This window comes from Heterodontus francisci, chromosome 10 (genome assembly GCF_036365525.1).
Source record: "Heterodontus francisci isolate sHetFra1 chromosome 10, sHetFra1.hap1, whole genome shotgun sequence".
NCBI classification, from domain to species: Eukaryota; Metazoa; Chordata; class Chondrichthyes; order Heterodontiformes; family Heterodontidae; genus Heterodontus; species Heterodontus francisci.
Window position 1 is genome coordinate 61,133,159 of NC_090380.1, and position 10,455 is coordinate 61,143,613.

Consider the following 10,455-nt stretch of genomic DNA (forward strand, 5'->3'; position numbering starts at 1 on the left):
GTGATAGCCGTCTGATGCTTTGAGTAGCGTGTGAAGTTGGTGGAGCAGTTTGTAGGAGGTGGTATTTGAAGTTGCATGCACTGACCTTGACCACTCGTATGAGGTCACTGAAATCTTTGCGGTACCCCGGCCAGATCCTCAGGCCAGACTCTTTTCGTTGACCTCTGTGGCTACCTGTTCCCATTCCCTTTTCAGTGTATGTCTGGAGGATCTCCTGACCCCTTTGGAAACATGACACCTCTCCTCCTTTCCATCTCCTGGACTAAAGGTCTTCTGCGCTGCAATAGAGAACCTGAGAACCCTCTTTCTGGCCTGCTGCTCCATTGTTTCTCCTTCTTCCTTATGAGAAACAATTACAGAGATGGTTCAATACCTGGTGCAGGCAGAATGCACCTCCCCTACAAGCGGTGCAGACTGACTTTAGGAAGTGCATAGTAGCTTTAACTGATGCTAGCCCCACATGAACTTGGACCCCCTACTGAACATGCAGCCGCTCAGCAGCATGTATAATGCTGGGCTGTATGCCACAATCATGGTGATGAGCAAGCAGCACAATCCTCGCATGCTGCCTGCATCCCCTCAATCAGGCAGGGAGCAATCTAGCATTGGGATCCCCGCACCCATAAAATGGTCATATCGAATTTTTAGCCCAATGGTTTTTAATTATAGTGGAGTCAAAATAAAGCAGAAGGAGGCTTTCTATTAAGTAGAATAAATAAATAAATTAAATTAAAACAGAAAAGGCTGGAAATATGGATTGGGCCTATATACAGCAAGAACACATTAATATTTTTGCTGTAATTTAATGTGACATCTGTTGTTAACCTTATCCATTTTATATTATTTACTGTCAGACAATTAATGCAACTAAAATCTGACATCAGCAAAGTGGCTCTATATGCCTCATTACATTTCAAGGTGAAAGTGACAGAAGGGTGGTTGTGAGATACAAGAATAACAAAAAGAGAGTGTTTAAATTGAAATAACAACACAGGGTAGATCCTCTGAGCCCTCACCCACAGCGAGGTACCTCTCAAGCTCGAGCCCTCAGGAAATTTACACTCAAATCTACATCAAAGAAAATATTACAAGATTAGGGCTGGAATTTTGCCATTGTTGGCAGCTCTGGGTTCTTGGAGGCGGAAGCGGGTGCAGAACTCGCTCCTGCTCTGCGCCTAGCTGCCGCCGCTATCACGCACGAAGCAGCCAATTAGAGGCTCCGCAGCGTATTTCTGAATGAAAAGGGTGCGCGCGGGTGGGAGGGTGAGCGCGGCGGGGGTGGGGCTAGAGCTGGAAGGGAGGTTGCGGAAAGCCATGTAAAAGGGCTTTCAAAAACCTCTGTGGCTCTGAGACGCTTATCTGCAGTAAACACCCTGTTTGTAGTTGCAGCATATTGCAAAAAGGAAGTACAGCAGCCTGAGGGTGAAAGGAATTAAAGTGCCCACCAATCCTACAATTTGAAATAAAACAGAAGCCCACCAGAACCCGCTGGTGGCAATGGAAGGGAGAAGCAGCTGCACGGTCCCCTGATTCTCAGAGGACTCCCTGCATGTCCTCCTCCAGGCGACTGAGGCAAGGCGGGAGGTCCTCTTCCCATCAGATGGAAGGAGGAGGCCTCCCCAAGTCAGCAAGAAGGCGTGGCTGGAGGTAGTGGAGAGCTCAACAGCAGCAGAGTAGTTAGGAGGGCTTGGCTCCAGTGCCACAAGCGGTTCAATCACCTTTTACACTCTGCCAGGGTAAGGGGCATTCCGCAGTCATCGCAGCTTTTAACTGACACGGGAAGGTCCATAGGTGCTGATGCTGCAAGGTTGAAGCCATCATGGTCAGTGATTGGCTGCAACCCTCTATTGGGCCTTACAGTGGGCACATCTGCGACGCACAGTGGTCCAGATGTGTCCCATCTGTGCACTTCACTGGCATTGGTTTGAGATGCAGCACTCAGTCCAAGGGGTGAGTGGGTAATCTTTCAAGTCAAGGGTCTTAACTAATTGCCTTGTGTCTTCACAGGAGAAGAAGGCACATAATGCCCGTGAGAGGACCCACACCAGTGGCGGCGTCGCCAACCTGGCCTTTTTGACCAGAATGGAGGAAGATGCTTTAATACACGCAGGGGAGGATGAAGGACGTGCTATAGCTGATGGTGAGGCCAGTGCTCCCAAACAAAATCACACACGTGTGCCCATACTGTAGTCTATGACATGTCCTCCAATCAGGAGTGTTGATCACAACTGATCAATCTGATTTTCCCTGCAGGTGAAACACAGCAGCAGCGAGGAAGCATCTCCAGGGTTTATCCGTCCACCTCTGAGGAGTACGGGGGACCTCAGAGGGTGCAGCATCCCATCCTTGCCCCGCACCAAGCACCAGCTCAGCGACATTCACCTCGGTTGGCATGTGTGCCTCCCGGATTCGTGGTCACAACTTGGTGTCAGCACTACACAATTGCCTGACCAGCTTCCAGAGACAGTACCAACTGATGCCTCTGACACTTGGAGGACTGTGGTAGGCCAGGCCAGTGCTGAGCCACAAGCTCATGACCAGCCTCTGCTGACATCCATTCAGTGGGAGATGCTGCAGGTGCAGTGTGCGGTGTGTGGAGATCTGGCAGAGTTTCCAGAGACTTTGCGTGCTACGACTTGGATTTTGGAGATGTCCATCCAGGGCTTGAGTACCACGCAGTCCCTGTCATCTGCCCATCAGGTTTCCTCCACTGATAGATTGGTGGCTGTGCTGGAGGGCCCGATCCTGGAGGCCATGTATAACCTCACAGAGAGAGTGGGCTCCATGGACCAGAGCATTAGAGATCTGACTCTGATGCTCAGGTGACATTTGGAAGCTGTTCATCCCTCTGAGGTCAGCAGAGAGGACCAATTGATCCTCGAGAGGGCACTGGGAAAGCAGCAGATTTCATATGGGGGATTTCCCAGGGCATTCTTATGCATCCTGCAGCTCCTTGTCCCCTCTGCCAGTGACATCAACACCGCATGATCCCAGGGTGTCAGAGGGTGTTCCTGAGACTCCTTAGGGTCACCTCAAGATGCCGCGGCCCTCACGGCCTCAGGCAGGCAGAGGGCGCCTGCCGTCATCCAGAGCAACGTGGCAGCCTGAACAGCCACCTGCCTCTGTTGTGACTGGCAGTGAGGGATCGTCCACACGTGTGAGCACTCGCAAACGTTTCAAAAAATCACAGTAACAGCACTGCGGGGTCACTGGTGCAATTTGTAAATATTTATTTGATGCATAAACCTACTAAAATTAATTAAATTTTTCACTTGGCATTTTCGTATGTCATAAGTCAATGTTGATGTTGTGGGTAATCTGGTTGTTCTGCATGGGAAGGATATTTAGGCAGGTGACACATTAAGGTTGAGTAGTGTTTGATGGAAAGGTGGCCCGTAGCAGCTGAGATTTCCCCCTGAAGGTGAGTGCCTGTGCACTTCCAGCTCCTGGTAATGCCTCATCTCAGACTGCCATGTGAGTGTCTGGTTGATGAGACTCTGTTCAGGAGAAACTCCTGAGTATCGGAGCCTCCGGGCTCTCCCTTTCACTTAACTCCCCCAAACCTCCAGCTCCCTCTCCCTGCTGTTTATGTGGCTGAGGCTCCTCTTCCTCATCCGTATCACCATCCTCGTCTGAGGATGCCTTGCGCTGAACTTGATCATCCTCCAGAGCCTCTCCCCTCTCCATCACCAGGTTATGTAAAGCACAGCAGACGACAATAATTCTACAAACCCTTGCTGGCGAGTACTGGAGGGCTCCACTTGAGCGATCGAGACACCGAAATCTCATTTTGAGAAAACCTATGATCTGTTCTCTGGTCACTCTGGTGGTCGCCTGGCTCTCATTGTAACGTTCCTCTGCCTCAGTCCTTGGGTTCCTCACCGGTGTCAACAGCCATGTCTTCAGCAGATAACCCCTGTCGCCAAGTATCCATCCTTGCAGGCATTCAGGAGGGCTGAATAGTGCTGGCACTGGGAGTTCCAGAAATTGAATGCATCGTGACTGCTTCCAGGATAACGAGCACACACCTGCAATATACCCTTATGGTGGTCACAGACAATTTGAACATTCATTGAATGAAACCCCTTTTGATTAATGAAGGCCCCTGACTGACCTGTAGGTGCTGTAATGGCCACATGAGTGCAGTCTATTACGCCCTGGGCCATCGGGAACCCAGCAATGGTGCTGAGGCTTCTGGCTGTCTTGGCCTGACTGGTGGCGTCCGTCTTGAACTTGATGAACTGGTTGGCACGCCTGAATATGGCATCAGCCATCACCTTAATGCAGTGATGCGCTGATGCTTGGGAGACTCCACACATGGCTCCTGATGAAGCCTGGAAAGAGCCTGATGCATAGAAATTTAGCGCGACTGTTAGCTTCAGGGCGACCGGCATTGGATGGCCACCCACGCAGTTGGAAGCGACTTCTGCTCCCAGCATCTCACACAGGGATGTGACAGTCTCCTGTGACAGGCACAATCTTCGGCACTGATGCTCTGACAGTTGTAGAAAGTTCAAAGGCAGGCGGTAGACCCTGCCTGCTGGGTGGTTGCACCCGGGGCACTCTGTCACCTTCTCCCCCTCCCCCATTACGCGGCTGCACTGTGCCAGCAGGTTGCTGGTTCCCCTGGCCAATTGTCCTCCTGTCCCTCCTTGGGGTGTAGTCCTCCTCATTAGATGAGCCGCCTCCAGAGTAGACAATTCCCATTGATGCTGTGTTCCAGAGATGTAATTAGTACAGGTATTACCAGTCTGCTGTCAGGACAGGCACTTACAATGTCCCTCCCCTTCACCCAATAAATCAATACTGCTGTGGCCTGACCAGGAGTAACTAACACTCAGATGACCCCTGCTGAACCAGCAGAAACTACGCCAAACCTAAGAGTCACACAAAGAAATATAAATGAACAATATACCAAAAAAAGTACCTCCAACTCCTTCATAGAGACACTGCCTGCTGCTCTTTTAAAGCTGCTGTGTTCCCAACACCCCTTTTGACTCGTTTTACTGCCATAAAATTTGATAGCCGACGTAAAATGGCTGTCAATTGGTTTATTAATGACCTCAATTGGCCCTTAATTGAGGCTAAGCAGACAGCGAGTGGCACCTCGATCTCGCCCGCTGTCCAACCAGCGTAAATATCGCATTTGGGCGCCATGATGTCGGGCACCCCACCCAATGTCATCACCTGCCATTTTACGCCTCGACCACCTCTGAGGACTCCCATTTTTATAAGGTAAAATTCCGGCCTAAGTTTTCTAAAATTAATTGTGATGATAGTACAAATCTATAGTAATCTGTATATTGTACTAATTATATGTTATGTTTGTTATTCTATTTTCCAGGAAGAACATTTTTTCTGATGAAAATAACATATATACTGTAGATAATAGCATTGATAAATATATTAAACATTTACTGTTGATTAGAAAAGTCTGTATTACTCCCCAAATTAATTATTCACAATTGTACTAATGGTGGCCATTCTAGTTCTAACCTAAACTGCCATCTGCTGACATAGTATATAAAGAGAACATTTCTATGTTATTTATATTCTAATAAAAACTTCTCTTTGTTTCCCAAACAAAGAGATTTTTTAAAAATTTACAAAACACAACGATAAAGGAGAAACAAATATTAAAACATTTAAATGCTGGAGAAGCTTACACATTTATGGAAAATCAACTTTTATGAACAGCATTTCTTCATTTAAAAAGAAATGCAACAAGAAAATATTGTAAAGAAGGCATAGAAACTACGGAAACTGCAGACACCAACCTAAAATTTAAATTTGCTTTTAGCTTCGCACACTCAAAAAACCCTACACATTTAATTATCATGCTCTTTGGGCACAGAAGCTGTTGTGGAATCAGCGATGATACGAGGACATCATTAGGAAAGTGTTACATTGTGGTTGTTACTGAGTTGTAGTTATTCTGTTATTGGTAATACTATTTACATGGGATTAATATAGGATGCATATCGGGATCAATGTTTAAACAGAAAATAAATAGCTAATTTACACTTGCCGCAAACTTAGAACCACCACAGGCACAAGCAATGAGTAATGCAGGAGTCTTTGACATATAGGGCAGGATCTTTGACCAGTAGGGGGACATTATCTTAATGGTATCAGAATTGAATTATGATGTTCGATACAGTCAACATTCTTTACCACAATATTGCTCCATTTTTCTAAATAATGACATAAAAACTATGGGGGAGAAATTCATTCACGTATCACTGCTTCTAGTGGAGCTACACAGGCCATTCCCCAGGGTCAGGCAATGCCGCAGCATTCTTTACATTGAAGATTGCAACACAGGCCATGCAGGTTGCATCCTGTGGTGCTGTCTGCCCCCAGGGAATCGACATAAGTCTGCGTAGCGCTGCTAGAAGCGGCACTACGCAAATATACTTTTGCCCCTATATATTTTTGACGTTTGATTTTAGTTCTTATCAATATAATTTGAAGCAATAGTGATGTACATGTGGCTGAAAGAAAACAGGGCCAAACTGTCAATGCACCAGCACAATAGGTGGCGCAGGCAGTCGGTCCATCTCAGCACCACATTGCTATGAGCTCAGGGGTCATCTAAATTGCCAGAGGTTCCTATTGGAATTCAGCAGCCAATCGCCTCATTGCATTTCTCCCATTTAGTTTATCCCTAGGAGTAGCACTGGATTAAGCATGAGAGGTCAAGCATTGTGTACAATAGCCTAGATTCTACTCACAGACTCATACCTGTCAGCCAACATCCCAGATTCTTACATCATCATCCATTAGTATTTCCTGTCACATTATGTGTTTCAAGAGTGGGGAGGTGCGGGGGGTGGTGGGGGGGTGGTCACTGTGATGTACAGTTGGATGGGAATAGCCCTGGGAGTCTTTAACATTGACTCTGGATCCCATGATGCTTCATGTCTTCGGATCAAACAAGATGCACAAAAAAGTTTGATGATTTATTTCCCATAATCTCTCAGCTGACAAATGAGTCCTAGTATGATTTGAACAACATTTGAAGGAAGTTCTGAGGAAAGTAAGGTCACAGAATGTACCCGTGGTCCGGTTCATCTGCATAGTACCACCACTGATGGAGCTGGCGGAATCCCGAAGCTGCAAGACTAGGCTGTGGCAGGTGGTGAAGGAACCAACAGGAGGAAGCAATCTACATGAAAATATCCCCAGGATGTCATTGGTAGAATTGGTAGAAATGATCACTGCACGGTTACTGTGAAGATAAAATGTGAGGCATCTTTGCATTATGTACTGTGACACCACCACCAAAGAAGTAGGGCAGACTAAGGACAGCCAAAACTGGGCATCCAGGAGGTGCTGTGGGCCATCAGCAGCAGCAGAAATGCATTCCCAAACAATCTGTAGTCTTATGCCCTAGCACATCCCTACTCCTTGATTATCATCAAGGCAAGAGACTAACTCTCGTTCAATGTGGATTGTGGAAGGGCATCCCAGGAACAATAACAGGCATACTTTACAATGAGCTGTTAATCTGTTAAAGATATCACATAGAGTTACCTACATGCTAAACACCCAAAGCAGTAGACTATAGATAAAACTAAGCAGTTCGACAATCAACCAATGGATCAAACTTCTGTAATCCAACTTCACCCAGTCAGGAATGATAATAGACATCCAGGCTTTATTAACAGAAGAAGGCTCCTAGAGCATGCTCAGCTTCAACCATGGCTCAGACCAGCAGGTGAGTGCAAGAGGCAAAGCTGAAGTGTTTGAAAATGTTTTCAGCCAAATATGCCAAGTGAATAATCCTACTTAGCCTCCTCCTGAGGTCTCCACAATCACAGATGCCAGTGTCCAGACAATTCAGTTCACTTCATGTAACATTAGGAAGCAACTGAGTTCATTTGTCACAACAAAGGCTATGGGCTCTGACAACATCCTAGCTGTAGTGCTGAAGCCGTGGAATTCCCCATTCAACGTAATTGTGAGAAAAATCTCATCAGAGGGACTGTAACAGTTCAAGGAGGAGGCCCATTACCACCTCTCAAGGCAACTAGGGATGGGCATTGAGTACAACATTGCCAGCATTTCTCATTTACCAAGGACAAATAAAGGAAAATACTGGCACCAAAAGGAACTTGAATAAAAAGAAACATTAGGTACTCACAAATATATGTATCATAAAATTATGGTTGCATCAAAGTTGTGCATGCAGACATTGTTATTGATAAGAATCGGAAGCGGCTTTGAGAATAGAAACCATTTTAATTGGTGCTCACAGGGAAGTGTGGGGCATAAATGCCAGCAAGGACCGGTTGGGTCAAATGGTCTGTTTCCATGCTGTAGACTCGGTGTAAATCTATGTTGATGAAGGCAGCTTTGTGATGAGAAGGGAAAAAAGGTAGGAAGGATATTCCTTCAATGGGCAGATAGGGTGCTCAAGAGAGCCAGTGTCAGATTGGCACAAATGTTGAACTCCACTTCCTCTTCAAGCTGCTGCTCCTTTGGCTGATCCCTCTGCTGCCCTCAGGTACCTTCTTCCTCCATGATGAGGCCTTTTTGCACAGTTGGACAAAGTTGCACAGTAGACGGTATACCGCAAATATTCATGAAATCCTAGGCGGACGTTATTGTAGAGCACCACCAATCTGATACAGACACTCAAAGCATGTGCCCTATGATATATTCACGTAGAAATATGGAGCACATTATAATGATGCTCATCTTGTGTCCTGGGTAAGTGCATAGATGCCATCAGCCAAGCTCGCACAGACTACCCTTGATCTATCAAGATCCATCCAGAAATTTGCTATTCTGGCTGAAGGAATACAGACATTCTGTACTGCCTTAAAATGGAGACACATGGAAGCTGCCTAGAAAGAAAGCATTCAATTACAGGACACATTATAAACAAACTGGAAGAATGGAATCCTTTTCTATTATCTTAAATGATGGGATTGATCAAGGATGCATCTCTGACCACAATCTTTGACTCCTTGCACCTTGGGGAATCCTGACATTCTGTAAAATTGCAATGCCCTGTCTTGATGCCAGTATTTGACCTTGGAAAAGTGGATAAACTGACCCACTCTAGAAAATAATGCACCCCATAAATAGCTTTATACATCTGTGCACAGCCAAATGACTGTGAGTCAGTGTTGCTGATGTTCCCAATGGCAGCTTAAAATGACCAAAAAGCATAAGCCTATTTGTGACCTTCACAGCCACTGGTACATTAGAAGGCACAAAAGTAGTAAGGCGGCACAGTGACGCAGTGGTTAGCACCGCAGCCTCACAGCTCCAGCGACCCTGGTTCAATTCTGGGTACTGCCTGTGTGGAGTTTGCAAGTTCTCCCTGTGTCTGCGTGGGTTTTCTCCGGGTGCTCCGGTTTCCTCCCACAAGCCAAAAGACTTGCAGGTTGGTAGGTACATTGGCTATTATAAATTGCGGAATATGGGATTAGTGTAGAATTAGTATAAATGGGTGGTTGATGGTCGGCACAGACTCGGTGGGCCGAAGGGCCTGTTTCAGTGCTGTATCTCTAAAAAAAAAATAAAAAATTGTAATTGGCACTGAGGAAAAACAATAAAAGGATTATTCAAATTGATTGAGAAGTAGGCTTTCTATTAACCCTTTGGTGATAGTGGTTGGTCTTTTTGATCTATTTCTGCCTTGCCCCTACCTCAATGTAAGCCTGAACTTCTGTTTTATGTGGGTAAATTTTATGTTCACCATCAATGAGGTAATGACAGAAAATGGAATGTACAACATCAGCACTCTTTTAAGTACATCCATCTAATTAAGAGCTGAAAATGAAGGCAGGTGAAAAAATAGATCAGGTGTTATAGATCCTTTCACCATATCTAGCCCTACTCACCAGAATGCCACCCAAAATTTACATGGTATGAACAGGAGAATCCAGGCTCAGATATTCATATCTTGTTCAGACATACCCCTTAAGATGATTGTTTTCTGTTTTTATATTCATTTTGAACCAGCTTTGCTGGTGTTCAGACTGATCTTTAAGTCGTTACAATGTGGCAAATCATCTTGATGAGTATGCCATGTTTTGATTGAGACAGGCCAGCTGGTAATTTTTTGCCAGAGGAATGTTGCTGAGGATTTTCATTCTCCTTTTCAGAAAACTCTCATGAGTGCAATCTTAAGGTTGAATAGTTGCACTTTCAATTTGGATCCAGTCTTATAGTATGTCAGTGTGGGAATTCTGAGCAGAGTAGAACTTCTGCAAAGGAGAATCAGCAACTGAATGGAAGCTTTCAAAACTACACTACATGTAACTTAAAAATCAATCTTTTCTACAAAAATATGTAATTCTATCTGTATTCAACATTCTATCCTGCATCTGTTAAGAAATACCTTAAAAAGTAATAGTGGTTGAAGATTGAAATCTATTTCAATAAATCAGGAAATAAAAGAGGTATAGACCTTATGTGTTTTGTTTTATGCGTTGGTCA

The 10,455-nt window shown here is 45.3% G+C and overlaps 1 protein-coding gene across 1 annotated transcript; it reads right to left on the reverse strand.

The window, feature by feature from the left end:
- Window positions 1–3,501: 3,501 nt before the first annotated feature.
- On the reverse strand, window positions 3,502–4,589 carry LOC137374185 (putative nuclease HARBI1). Its single transcript, XM_068039971.1, has 2 exons — window positions 4,115–4,589; window positions 3,502–4,028 (listed from the first exon to the last, which is right to left on the reverse strand). The coding sequence occupies exons 1-2, from the start codon at window positions 4,587–4,589 to the stop codon at window positions 3,502–3,504; spliced, it is 1,002 nt and encodes a 333-aa protein (XP_067896072.1).
- Window positions 4,590–10,455: the final 5,866 nt, after the last annotated feature.

What these genes read in the sequence shown, in the direction of transcription:
- LOC137374185 (XM_068039971.1), bottom strand. Translation starts at nt 4,589, where the DNA reads ATGGGGGAGGGGGAGAAGGTGACAGAGTGCCCCGGGTGCAACCACCCA. An exon ending in GGCCATTACAGCACCTACAG is followed by an intron (nt 4,029 to 4,114) that starts GTCAGTCAGGGG and finishes GGTATATTGCAG; the next exon opens with GTGTGTGCTCGTTATCCTGG.